The following is a 14,427-nucleotide window of genomic DNA, read 5'->3' on the forward strand; positions in this document are numbered from 1 at the left end:
GCTTTTAATCAAAATATTTATGTGACCCTGTTAAGATTTTTGATTCATGCTTTGTGGAATGAGAAAATGGATTGTGATCCAACAGAAGGCAATACAAAAATGGAAGCAACAACCAATGACTAGCCACAAAATGCAAACAGCTTTGGATATAGACCTGCCTGGAAGCCCTGATGTTTCAGCCTCTGTATTTTCCTTCTGATAGTGCACATGTGCCTTAAAGAAATGTGGCAGCTGGTATCAGCATTGGCTGTGATTAGAGATGGCTCAGCATTTTCAATCATTTCCATTTACATTCAGAAAAAGCTCACCAGCTTTCCTGCAGCTCTTTCCTAAATGATCATGTGCTGGGTCCACATGTACCAGTACCATCAAGTTGCTTCCAGGGAATTGTGGTTTGGGGCCACATGTATGGTTGATCATGCAGTGAATGTGGATGGTTCAGCACCCTGCCCTAGACACGCACACCCAGTTTGCTCATTCATGCAGCAGAACCTTGTTTTATAAATCACATGCCATTTAACCAGCTCATGTAGTTCCACAGCAATCAATACAAGCTAGCTTTAAGTGCCTGGTCCATTGACTGCTGGCTGAGCATATGCAGAATCTCATTTAACATTCCAGGCTAGATGAGAACTTTTGAGGGGAATGGCACTCAAGTTGCAATACAGCTGATTGTGACAAGTTCCAGACAAATTCGTATTTGAAAGTCGATGTAGGGTAGTGGTTAGAATGTCAGACTAGGCCCAGGAGACCAGGGTTTGGATCCCCACATTGCCACGAAGCTGTGCTAGGCACTGCCTCTCAGTCTATACTACCTCTTGTGGCACCTCATGTGGAAATTAAATGAGGACAGTTGAAATGAGGAGTGAAACCGGTCAGGGCGAAGTCAAAGAGAAAAAGAATAGTGGAGCTGATTTAATTCAAGAGTTTCCAGGTTGTTTCTTTGACCAAGTGGCAAAAGTTCTGGTCTGAGCCCAGGGGTGGGGGCAGGGGCTGAGTTAGCCACCAACAAGTGAAGACTATCGCCCCCACCTGTGATTCCTGATCACTGCATTTGGGAAATGTCTGGTGGAATGATTAAACGAGGAGGGAAAGAACCATGTATGCCACTTTGAGCTTCTTAGAGGAAAAGGTGTTATATTAAGCAAGCAAGCAAGCCAAACCAGGTTAATTCTAACCCCGGCACCATGAGTAGCTATGGCTTTTGTTGGAGGTGGGAATTTGTGTGTGTGTGATTCCTTGCTCATTCCCTGGGCTCTGCCTTAGATTGGCTTACAGGCCAACCATTCACTAGCATGAGATACAGGTTTAAAAGAACTTCTCTTTACACATGTTTCTAATGCTGTTGTGTCCTCCCAGCCAAATGTTAACTGGGATGCTGCTGAGTGCCATTGCCTTTCCCTTCCATTGGGGTCAGCTGTTCCTGCTCCTTCCTGCGAAGCAGAGCAACCATCTCACTCGCCTCTTTTTCAAGCCCCATTTAGATGAGTTTGTGGTAGGTTTAAACTGCAGACCTCCTGAAGCGCAGACTTCGCTTTGATGGCAGGAATTAATATTCCAGCTCTGCTCTGCAAAGCCCTGCGAAGTATTAAGGAAGAGCACTGGAGTGGGACTTGCAATTGCCCCCTGTGCACACTGACTGCCAAGAGGCAGGCCTGGGCTCCCTGCCAGCACTTTGCCTGAATGGTTCCCATTCCACCTCTCCTCCACTTATTGCTCTCTCGCTTGCAGACAGTGGAGGTGGGTCATAAAGTCAAGAAACATCTTAGCTCCTCTTTGATGGCGATCTTCAAATTCTGGGGACTCTAGCTGTTGGCACTGACAGCAAAGGCTACCAATTAAACAGGGCCGGTCCACCCATGAGGCAAGGTGTGGTGACCACCTCAGGGGCAGCTGATCCCAATTTTTATCTTTCTTCCCTCCGTGTTCCTGATGTATATCTTCCCTCACCCCCTTCTTCCCTAGCGGGGAAAGAGTGCCATTTTGGGGCCCTCTGGTGTCAACGTGTATTTGGGCCAGCCCTGCGATTAAATAAAAATAAATAAATAAAATTTGAGGACTTGAAGGAAATTCTTCCTAACATTGTTATGCGTGTTGGTCTCAAACTGGAAGATGGCCAAGAGCACATCTTCCAACCACAAGAGGCTCCTGTCAGGCAGAAATGGAGGATTCTGGGTCAGGGGACCAGGCCTGTTCGTAGAGGTCTGAGATGGTTAGGAGAAGAAAGACCACATATTTTCTCTCTCCATCCAGTTTAATGAATGGGTTGTACATGAGGAAGTGGGAGGTGGGTGAAAATTTGATGATCCAGTCAATGCTCGCACTTCTCCTGCCAGGTCCTGGCCAATGCCGTGATGCTAACTGGGTTCCCCCAAACATGGTTCAGATTTGTTCATCAGCTATCCAGTGGGACATAGAGTAAGGATTAACCAGTAAAACCCACAGCCTGAGAACTGTAACTGGAACAAATCACTTAGTCTGTTATTGTACAATGGTTAATGATATTCCAAAATGATAATATCTGGTGGAGATGTGGTGTTCTGCATGATGTTCTACATGCAATGAATGGTAAATTTGCAGTGGGCAAACTACTCCTGTGTCCCACTGCACATGTAGATCCTACCTACTCTTAGGGGGGTAGGCAGTCTAAAAGACCCAGAGATGGCACAAATCTGAAACAGTCATTTTCCTGTGGGCTTTGTGTTTCTCCCATGAATGGAATAGACTGCCATATTAGACTGAAGCATCATCATTGCCAAGGTTTATTTTGGCTGCTCGTGGTTTTTAGAAAAGTTAATTGTATGCTTACTCTACCTCTCCCCCCACTTGAAAAATTACAAGATGTTGAAAATATTAGCAATACTAGTATTCCAGAATGATGGGTTTTGATGCTTGGAAGTGGCAACTAAAACAAGATTTAATTTCATACTTTCCAAATTATTTCTTTCCCCCATTTCAAACATTTTCAATACTCTCTTATTGGAATTAATGCATAATTAATCAACACCATAATTAACTGATGCAAGACAGGGAAATGCCTCCCAGCTGGAAACACCATTGAATCTTTTCCTAAAGCAACATTGGAGGACCAACTTCAGTGGGACTTTGCTCAGGCAGAGCAGCTGTTAAATTTCAAGGGGAGCCAAGTTTCAATAAGAGTGGTGAAGGACTTGGCCCTCCTTTGAAGACTGCCCCTCCCTCCTCCCCAAAAAACTAAATGAAGTCAAGGGGGAAGTAGATAAAGTGCTGAAATGAAGTCTCCCTCTTTCTTTTTAAAGGATCTTTATGCATTGGATCTAGAGCAATATCGCTACTCTGGAGTGAACCTGACTGGCTTCCGCATCCTGAACGTGGAGAATCCTCATGTCTCTGCCATCATTGATAAATGGTCTATGGAGAGGTTGCAGGCAGCCCCCAAGCCTGAGCCAGGGTTGATCACAGGGGTGATGATGGTACGATGGCCCATTTGAACTACTTCTGCCTTTTAGTGTGTGTGCAAAGCTCTATTTTTGTCTGGTTCTGTTTTGGACAACGTGTTGGGAAGACAAGGCAGTTGCTTCTCTGTGGGGGGCAATCATCAGCAGAACTACACTTTACACATGAATGCATGTAACTAAATCTTGACAGCAACTTCTATGGAATAGGTGTTTTGGGAGGAGGCAATCTGGAGTGAAGAAACTGCAATGGGATACAGTGTTTCATCCTTCCCCTGCTCACTGCCTTCCTTTTGCTGCTGCTACTCCTGCCTCTGTAGGATTCCAGATGCATGATCTTGACAGAAGGCCATTCAATGATGTCCATGTAAACTGGACCAGAGGCTACCAAGATGAAAGTAGCAGCATTCTGCAGATGGCTCAGTTGGCCTAAGGAGGCTGGAACCAAAGACTATCTTGGCCAAAATGGATTTCCTGTAGTGGGGGTGGCATGATCATCATCACCATCACTTGGGAGGTGAAAGGCTTCCTTGCTCCTAGAGCTGTTATCAAAGCAAACCCTGTTCCCCTTCATTTTAGACAGATGCTGCCCTGTTGTACGATGCCGTCCACATTGTCTCCGTGTGCTACCAACGGGCTCCACAGATGACTGTCAACTCCCTCCAGTGCCATCGGCATAAAGCCTGGAGGTTTGGTGGACGCTTCATGAATTTCATCAAAGAGGTAAGAAGTACAATGCAACCGGATGGAACCTGCTTTTGCATCTTGAGTGAAGGGATGTGTGGTCAATGCTGCAGGATTGCTGTCTATGGTCCTGAAACTCTTGTATTTGCATCCTGGGCAGTCTTCATTGTTGCTGTCCATGGTCCTGATCTCATTCTAGCAGCCAGCTCTGGTGATTCTGGGCCTGCCTCTTTGCTTGGGCCATTGCCTCTTTCTGAAGGCAAAGATGGCTTTGAATTAGGCAGGTGGTGGAGATGAGCCTAAGCCCAGTAACAAGTTGTAATTAGCTCCAGGTGCATGTACTTAGCTTGCAGAACAGCCTAAATTCAATTTCAGCCATCCCCAGATAGAGTGGGTTGGGGGTACGGACCCCCCCTGACATTCTGGAATGCCACTGCCAGTTTGAATAGACAGTATAATACCAGTGGTGTCCAAACTTTTTTCAAAGAGGGCCAGATTTGATGAAGTGAAGGGCTGTGAGGGCCGACCAAAGGGCCAACCAAAGTTGTTGAGCTTTTTTTAAGATTGAATTTGCTGAGTCACAAATAAACTGCCACAGGGGCCAGATTAGGCCCTGAAATGGACTTTGGACATGCCTGGTCTAGACAATACTGTGCTCGATGGGTCTGACTCTGAATGCATTTGTGCCAGTGTCACTTCTAATCCCATCTGGCACCTTTATTTTGAGAGACAGATGCCCATATTCTTCAGGACTAAGCATATATATGTAAAATGCCAGTCCTCTAGGCTGGATCACAGCCAAAGGAACATGAGTTATCTTAGGGACAGAGGTGAAACAAGAGTAGAACAAGCTTCGGTTTCTGCAACTCCCAGCCATGGCTGCTGCTGAGTCCCCAACTTCTCTATCTCTCTAACTAGCTATATAAATGTACAGATTAGGGCTATTCGTTTCCCCCCTCCAGCCCCTAGACACACCACATTCTTCCCTTTCAAAACTTTGACAATGCCATAGATGACTTAACTGAATATCTCTTTGCCAAATCCTTTTAATAGAAATGTAGGAAGCTGCCTTATCCTGAGTCAGAGCCTTGATCCAACTAGCTCAGTATTGTCTGCGCTGACTGGCAGCTGCTCTCCAGAGCATAAGACAATAGCCTTTCCTAGTCCTACCTGGACTACCCACCTGGAGACACCTGGGACTTGCATGTAAGGCAGATGCTCTGCTACTGAGCTCTGTCACTAAAAATGATGGCCTATTGTCACATGAACTTACAAAACTTATCTGTACTGAAACAGACTATTGGTTTATCTTACCCATAATGCTCTAATCCGACTGGCAGCAGCAGGTCTCCAGAGTCTCCAAGAGACTCCTTTCCCACTCCTTCCACCTGAGATGTTTTCCAAGCGAGTTGCTGGGGATTGAACTCGGGACCTTTGGCACGCAGCACAGGGGTACTTCCGCCAAACTATCAGCCTCCCCTCCACCCCCGGTATTTTTCTCCATCAAATAGGAACACCATCTGCTGCCTTTTCTTCCCACCTTTCTCTCTTGTTGAGGAGTGTTTACTTAGTGCATCTGTCAACCACTTAGTGAACAGCTCAAAAACTCTCGTGGGGAAATTGGCAGCAGGCACGCCTCTGTTTTGGCAGAGCCACAGACTTGAGTGAGCTGAATGTCAGGGGAATGAAGTGGGGACTTCATTTTTCTCTGTGTTTTGGGTAATTACCATCTCCCTCGCCTGCAGCCTAAACAGCTTTCCTGACTGCATTTGGCATGCAGGGAGCATCGCTTGGATCCAAGAGGCAGAGAAGCCAACTGAGTCTCCCCATTGCAAGAGGCCAAAACAGGGATGTTTGACCTCTCCAGCACACACTTTGGGGAGATGTTCTCTTGGAAAATAAACCTTGCAAAGATTTTACAATTTTTTTAAATGGTAGATTGCCACTCCCTTAAAAATGTGTATTCCTGGAAGAAATAATCGAAAGGCATCACAGCCATTGGACCTCTGAAAGACTCGAATCACCAATTTTGAGTGGTTTTGTGCAGAGTTCTCAGAGTTGGCAACCTGGTTAGCTGGCTATGGAATCTGGTATGATTCAATCAGACAGCCCCACCCCCCAAATCACTGGTTGTCAACAGAGACAGGCACAATGGGAAGCCTTGTTGACTTACTTGGAGCCTGTCAAACTATGGAAGCACAGGATAGCCTGTGCTGTTGGATAGCCTCTCCGTTACCCTCCAACATCACCATCACAACTTGGTTTTTTGATTGGCAAGGGGGCCTGAAAGTGCCCAATCCACTGAACATCTACCTGGGTCATACCTCCAGTTTCCAGGGCAGAGAGTTGATTTACAGGTTGTGTGTATATGCACAGGTGCACTTTTGCAAGTTCGTCTTGTACAAACTGGCATTCCCCTAGGTGGCATAAATGGCATGGGGCTGAGTGGGAATGCTCCTAGATGTGCTATGAAAAGCTGGTGGCTGCATCTCAAGAGGTGGCAATTAGAGTGACTGATACTAGCCTGCAGGTCTAGCTAAGAGTGGGTGAGACTGGGCAGGTCATCAACCTCCTAAATCACCAAGGAAGCTGAGGATCTTCCATCTCACTGAGGAAGAGGCTGGTGCCTCATTCAAGTGATGCTCAGCAAAGACCTTCTGGAGAGCAGCCAAGCACCACTGAACGAGGTGAGGCCAGCTGACCTCTGGTCCCAACTCTCAGTTCCACTTCACCTGTCACCCTCTCTCTCAAGGTGCATCGCTCTGAGTGATCTGTGACTAGAAATGAGAGATTCGCAGCTCAAGTGTGAGCAATTACCATGAGAACAACAGAGGAACAGAGAAGCTCTGGAGTGCTATTCAGGTTGCCAAGGAAGAGGTTGAGGGGTGACCTTGCTATTGTGCATGTGGAAATTAGAGGCACTCCATGGCAGTGTTTCTTTTGAGCCTTGCAGACAAAGACACAAGAAGAACAGAAGCCCAGGAGTTAATCTGTGTAAACATGTTGGCCTCGAATTAAACATAGTCTCCTTCCTTCCTAATAGTGCAACCAACCACGGCAGACTGCTGCTCTGCTTGCCCTTTTCTCTCACTTCACTCAAGTTTTATGGAATATCTACACCAGTGGTTCCCAAACTTTTTCAGGCCACAGCCCCCTTGGTTCCATAAACTCATCCCCGGAGCCCCCTACCCTATAAAAAGCATTATTCAGAATAGCAGTTTGCATAGCTCTCTAAGGAATATAGTAACACAGTAAAATTCAAAACAGTAACAAGTAATTGCACATTTATTCAAAGCCTAATTAAAACTATTTAGTTTAATTAATTCAACAGAACTGGTGAACTTGATCCAGTGATGCCAGCTTTTCAAAGTCTGGTAGTAATTTAGCAAGAGTTTTATATACCGCATTTAGTTAACAATTTCACTGTTCAGTAAACTTTTAATGCTCTTGATGGGATTACACTCCCTCTGAAGGAGCAGGTACTTAGCTTGGGGGGGGGGGTATTTCTGGATCATTTGCTGTAGCTTCAGGCTCAGGTGGCCTCAGCGACATGGAATGCCTTCCATCAGCTTTGGCTGGTGGCCCAGCTGCACCCCTAACTGGAGAGGAGTAACCTAACCTTTGTTGTCTATGCTCTGGTAACCTCTAGTTTAGCTTACTGCAACATGTTATATGTAGGACTGCCTCTGAAGATGGCTTGGATACTTCAGCTAGTGCAGAATTCAACAGCCAGATTGCTCACCAGGGCAAGACAATTTGAGCATATTACAGCGATTCTGGTCCAAGTGCACGGTTTCTGGGCCCAATTCAAAATGCTGGTTTTGACCCATATAGCTTGGGACCACAATATCTCAAGGACCGCCTCTCTCCATATGAACCGATATAGACCCTGAGAATCCTCATCTGAGGCCCTTCTTTGTGTGCCTCCTCCATGAGAGGTCGAGGGGCATTAGAATGGCCTTTTTGTGGTGGCTCCCCATTTGTGAAATGCTCTTCCCAATGGGGCTTGCCTGGCCCCTTCATTATACACTTTTATAAGTGTATAAAACATTAAATAGGCCTTTGGCTGATTAACATTCTATGGCTTTTTAGATGTGTTTGAAGGAGGAGGGTTATTGGTTTTGTTTTGTGTATTTTGTGTTCTCATTTTGTATTTTTATGTTGTCAACCACCCTGTAATCTTCAGATGAAGGGTGGTATACAAATTTAATTAAAATTGTTTTTTTTTCAAAAGGAAAAACAATGCAAGGAAATGAATAATTGACGTGCCTTCCCCCCACCCCCGCCCCGCATCCACTATTGAAATAGAAACTAACATTGAGGCAATACAGAGAAGCTAGTAAGGGGGCAATTCACAGGCTAGTCATTGCTAACCCATCAGCAACAGGAAGCCATAAAATGAGCAGAGCTTGCAAAGGGCCTGAGTGTTCTTCTGTTCTCCTTCTTCCCTGAAAGCACAATTCCTTATGGATCAGTTTGGTTGTTTGACTCCTTGAACTAGGCAAACACAACAAGGGCTGAAACAAAAAGAAAGAATCCTTCCAGCAGGACCTTAAAGACCAACTAAGTTTTTTATTTTGGTATGAGCTTACTAACCATGATGGCTATGCTCTGCCTTTACAGCTGGAGGCAGCAATGCTTCCAAAAACTAGTTGCAGAAAAACAAAACTGGAGGAGTGATGGCTCTTGTGCTCGGGTCTGTCTTGCAGATTTTCCCCAGGCAACTGTTCAGCCATTGTGAAAACAGGAGGCTGGACTAGATGGGCCATTGCCCTCATCCAACAGGCTATTTTTATGTTCTTAGCAAGTGACAATGCTGACAATGTGCTTCTGCCTTTAGTTCCTTAGATTCACCTTCCTCTTTCTTCTGAGCTCTATTTTATGCCCAGTGCTGTTGCCTCCCTGTGTTTTCAACCAGTTGCACATTTGCAAAATCTGCTGCCAGAAGCAGAGACCATAAAGAGGCAACATTTGTCCTTTGGGAGGCCCCAAACAGAAGGCATTTCTCTGCTAAAGAAGCTGGCAATTCCCACTGCAGAGGTAGCAACTTGTGCTGCTTTTCCCAGTGTGCACCAGACCTTCCAAAACTTCTGTCACAAGCAGGAAAGTGCCTAGACTTTTTACGGCCATTCTGTCCCTGCCTCCAAATCTACCCCTGCTTTGCAAACTGTTCTTCAGAATTTATTCTGATCCACTAAACCTCCCCTGAGCTTTTTGTTTGCTGGATCAAAACAAGCCCTTTGAAGAATAGCTCAATCATATGCTCAGATTCTCAAGCTTTTATTGGCATATGGATTGATCATATGCAGGGTTTGCAACTTAATCAGTAGATCTTGGGAGACCTTAGCCTGGAAGTCTCTTAGGGTCTCAGGTTTAGCAAGGTTTATAGTTCCCTTGCTAGCAAGCTAAGCTGGGGGAACCTAGAGTTGTGTTTGCAATATGTAGAATTGTAACTCCATTCTGCTCAGTTATAAACACCAAATAGTATTATTTAGTATTGGTAATGTTAATAATTAGAATCATTAAACTGTAGAGTTGGAAGGGACCTCAGTGGTCATCTAGTCCAAGCCCCTGTGATGCAGAAATCCCAGCTAAAGAATTCCTGACAGATGGCCATCCAACCTCTGTTTAAAAACCTCAAAGGAAGGTGACTCCACCATGTTCTGAGGCAGTCCATTCCACTGTTGAACAGCTCTTACCACCAGACAGTTCTTCCAAATATTGAATTGAAATCTCCTTTCTTGTCATTTGAATCTGTTGGTTCAGATCCTACCCTTTGGAGAAGCAGAAAACAAGCTTGCTCCATCTTCCATGTGACAGCCCACCAGATATTTGAAGATTGCTACCATATCATCTCTCAGTCTCCACTTCACAAGGCTAAAAGGTTATATATGATAGCCAACTTCAAATATTATAGGATCATCTTCTTCAAATACTTAGGGACAGGCTGGGGGGGATGCAAATATTGACATATGTCTCCTTTTTCTTGACAGTACCTTTATTTTCATTATGTATGGAATCATAACGTTGGGTGTGGGGCAGCATGCTCACTGGGGTAATTTCGAGCTTGGTTTCCCCAGGACTTGTGGTGGGGATGAATATGGCGTAAGGAGCCTCACGGAAGATTGTGCCTCCTTCACTGTGATATGACAGGAAAACACTAAACCCTGTTAATGGCTTGGCATTTCATGGACGGGAGCAGGGAAATACCAAGCCTAAAGTTCACGGCATGTAAAACGGCTTTCATTAAGTGCAGGCAAGGACTGGCCACGCAAAAGCTCAAATGTCACAAGCTGGCACAGAATTTGATAGGGTGGACCTCCTCCCTCCCCAGCCCCATTGGCCTCCTGCTCCATTGGCACTCTGTGTGTGAGATAGAGAGGGAGGGAGAGGCTCCCTTTTGGCATCGAGCTTAATTGTTCCAGTCACCCTGGAAACTGAGAATAGCAGCGATTTCAGGTTTGTTGAGGTGCTGAAAGTGGAGAATGATTCATGGAATCATAGAATTGTAGAGTTGGAAGGGCCACCCCAAGGGCTGGCTAGTCCAACCTCCTGCAATGCAGGAATCACAGTTAAACCATTGCTGATTAATGGGTGCTGAAACCTGGAAGTGGCTTTGTTGAAAGGTGCTGGTCCCCAAGTGTGCACAAGAGGGAGGAAGCTGGGAGGAAGCTGAAGATGCTGCATCTGAACTTGCTCTGGACCAAAAGCCCTGTTCACACATGTGGCAGCGGGAGGGAAATGGTTGCTGAATGACCCTTTGCAATGACCTTGTCAGCATAAAACACCTGTTCTCGGAGATTTTTGCTGATTTGCTACTCGGCTGAGGTGTTACTGTTAGTATATAAAGCGCTTAATGATTTGGAACCAGTTTATCGATGAGATCTCCTTATCCCACACCCACCCACGTGGCCACTTCAATTGGCAGAATTTCACTACTACAGGTGCCACATAATATCTATTCCGCATTTGTAAGAACTCGGTTGTTTAGTGTGCCAGCACCTACACTTTAGAACTCCCAGCTTATTGAGATCAAGCAGGATCCTTCATTGTAGTCTTTTTTGGTGCCTGCTGGAAACATTATTGGTTAGACAAGGTACTTAGGAAGTTGAGGCTACTTTAATCTGTTTTTGTGTTTTAACCTTTGTAGGGTTTAAAGTATGGTTCGGATTTTTTCTTTATTTTGTTGCTGTTGTTTGTTTGTTTAAACCTCTTTGTGGTTTATTCCAGGCAAGCGGTGTGTGTGTGTGTGTGTGTGTGTGTGTGTGTGTGTGTGTGTGTGTGTAGGCAGGCAGGCCATTGGCCTGATCCAGCAGGTTCTTCTTATGTTCTTTAGGCTAGGAAGAGTCTTTCTCCCCAGGACTGTGGCTGGCCAAAATCTCAACAGACCAATGAGTTATTTCCCCTCCATGGTGAGCAACCTGGAAGGGGTGAGCGTAAATCAGGGCTGAGAGTACAGTGGGATTTATGGGGCTCCTCAGCCTCTGCAGTCCCATGAGCAATGGGGGAGGGTTGATTATTAATTAATCAAGCTCTTCAGGGACAGAGTCGAGGTGGAAGGAGTAATTAAAATAAAGCACCGTGCTGCTCTGGAGCAGATTGTGATTTATGAGCTTGACAAATGGCTCCTTTGTCTCTCCCCACCCCCACCCCTGCTATTCGTCAACATCCCCCAACCTCCAATGTTCCCACCCTTTCTTTCCCCAGGCCCAGTGGGAAGGTCTCACTGGACGCATCGTCTTCAACAAAACCAGCGGCTTGAGGACGGATTTCGACTTGGACATCATCAGCCTCAAGGAAGACGGGCTTGAAAAGGTCAGTTGGGTTGCCTCACGGCCTCCTTTCCTCTTTTCAAAGATCAGAGCAGTTCTCCTGGGCTCCCCCAGACTATCCATTGACCCTGAGAACCATATAGGAGCTGAAGGGTTGGCATTGCACTGGTGATTCCTTGCTCATTCCCGAATCTCATTGGCCAGCTCACCGTCTTTCAGCCTAACTGCCTTTGCATGGTTGCCGTGAGATTAGCAAATCAGTACCTGATCATCACAAGTGGACTTCTGTTGTACATGGAGGTTTTATTTTAGCTCTCCTAGTCAATAGCTGTCCTCCAGGAATGTGTCTAATTCTGTGGATGCTACTAGTAAACTTTGCTTTCTGGGAAATGGAAGGTGTTCTTGTGAAGATGTCTTATTTTATTTATTGCATTTATATCCCACCTTTTTCTCCAAGGAGCTCGATGTGTCATACATGGTCTGTCCCCCTCCTCATTTAATCCCCATAACAACCCAGTGAGGTAGGTTAGGCTAAGAGGCAGTGACTGGCCCAAGGTCACCCAGTTAGCTTCATGGCCAAGTGGGGATTTGAACCCTGCTCTCCTGGGTCCTAGTCCAGCACTCTAACCATTGCACCACACTGGCTCTTGTAATGTTCATGTCCATTTAACTGGGTCATCCAGGGGAGAAAAAATATAGCCCATTCTAAAAATATATCCAGACTTTTTGACCTTCTGCAAGACTTTCCTCAAGGTTTTGGTGTTCGTATTTCTTCCAGCACTGGTGCTTATTTGAGATAATTTTTGGGCACTGTTACTTAAGGCCAGCATGTGGCATTAAAATTCCCTAACAGCTTCCTGAATGCTCTGCAAGGATGCTGGGACTCAGTTAATTTCCGTCATATCCAGCGAGTTCTTATCACATTTTCACGCTCTCTTTCTCTCTCCCTCTTTCTCTCGAGTGTGTGTGCTTAAGCGCTCTCTTAGCTCAAGAAAGGCTTTAGAGTGTCTGTGTCAAATCTCTGTGGAGTCAGGACATTAAATTCCAGTCAATAGGTAATCTGAATTAATTGTGTGCCCAAACCGGGAGCAAATCCTGATATGTACTTTTGCATTATGTTTAATAGTTTACATTTGCCTGAGGTTTAGCGGTGAGCTTCTGATCTCCCTTGCCTCCTGCAAGTTAACGGATTATGGAGGCATTAAACATGTGTAATTACAAATCCTGTATCCAGTTAGCATGGTGGCTGTGCTGGCAGTGGTGGGATAGCGGGACTGTGTTGTTGAGGGATTTTTATTTTTATATAAGCAGGCTTGGGTCCCCCATGTAGGGTTTTTTTCTTTCTTTTGCCAAGTCATCTTCACAAACTGCAGTGAGGGTTCTTACCTGCCATTTGCGTGCCGTCATACCCACTAATAATCTTTCCACGTGTTATTGCAGGATGAAGGAGAGGACCAAGGGAGGGAACTGTCTTTTGTATATAATCAATCCACTATTTTGAAAGGGGGCTAGTTGGAGTTTTAATAGAATCATAGAATTATGGAGTTGGAAGGGACTCAAAGGGGTGTTTGGTCTAACCCCCTGCAAAGCACTGACGTTTTACTTCATATCAGTAAAACGTTGTGTGGCTACTTTGTGTGGTTGTGCAGATTTTTTTGGAGGGGGTGTGTCTTTTAAAATGTAATACAGAGCTTCTTGCCTTGCAGACGGTGTCATTTAAGACTCAGGAGTTCTCAGATAATCCACAGGTGAAACCGTGAAATATGCCAGCTTCCTCCTGTGTTTGTTTTTACAAAGTCTTTTGAATCCTCTCCTAAGATAGCTTGAAACATCACTTAGTCATTATACGCACATGCAGACACATAAACATCTTGTTTATTTTGTTGTTGTTGTTGTTGTTGTTGTTGCCGTTGCCGCCATCTGTCTGTCTCAAGAGACAATGAACTATGCTGGGGGGGGGCAAGTTAAACTGCTGTATTAGCAGCACTGAAGTCACCTCCCCAGGGCATGAGCTTGGGTAGAGTGTATGGAGGTCCTGGACTGCCCAGATGATGAGACCCCTCCCCTTTCAGCCTCTCTGAAGTAAAGCAATACATTTGGCACATACTTTAACTATGGAACTTGCTCGCACGTCAGGGGCGTAGCCAGGATCAAAACTGGGGGGGGGGGCAAGCCATGGTCGTTCAGGGCGGGGCCAAGGCACAGAAGGGGAGGGACCACAAAGTGGGCAGGGCTAAAGGGCCAACGGGCCTGATGACATCGTAGCGGTGGCATCAGCGGCCACCTTGTGCTTCTGGGGCTGGTAGCATTGGCGGCTACCCTGCTTGGCTGGAGAGGACGGGAGGGTCGAGCAGGCGAGAGGGGGTTGCAGGGTGGGCGAGGGTGAGGCAAGACACGGCCGCAGCCACGAAATTACTGGATGACGCTGTGGTGCTGGAACTCTGCAGCAAAAGGACAGGAGGGTCGGGCAGGCGAGAGGGGGTGGAAGGGCGGGCGAGGGCGGGGCAAGGCATGGCCGCAGCCACGACGGCTCCGAG

The 14,427-nt window shown here is 46.0% G+C and overlaps 1 protein-coding gene across 1 annotated transcript in view; it reads left to right on the top strand.

The window, feature by feature from the left end:
- The window catches only part of GRIK3 (glutamate ionotropic receptor kainate type subunit 3), a 181,760-nt gene that overhangs the window by 126,941 nt on the left and 40,392 nt on the right, over positions 1–14,427 (top strand). The window contains exons 6-8 of the mRNA XM_088671315.1: positions 3,279–3,452; positions 4,014–4,157; positions 11,826–11,933. Coding sequence (XP_088527441.1) covers positions 3,279–3,452; positions 4,014–4,157; positions 11,826–11,933 — 426 coding nt within the window. The remainder of the gene's footprint in view (positions 1–3,278; positions 3,453–4,013; positions 4,158–11,825; positions 11,934–14,427) is intronic.

The sequence above is a fragment of the Zootoca vivipara genome, chromosome 6 (assembly GCF_965207765.1).
Source record: "Zootoca vivipara chromosome 6, rZooViv2.hap1.1, whole genome shotgun sequence".
NCBI lineage: Eukaryota > Metazoa > Chordata > Lepidosauria > Squamata > Lacertidae > Zootoca > Zootoca vivipara.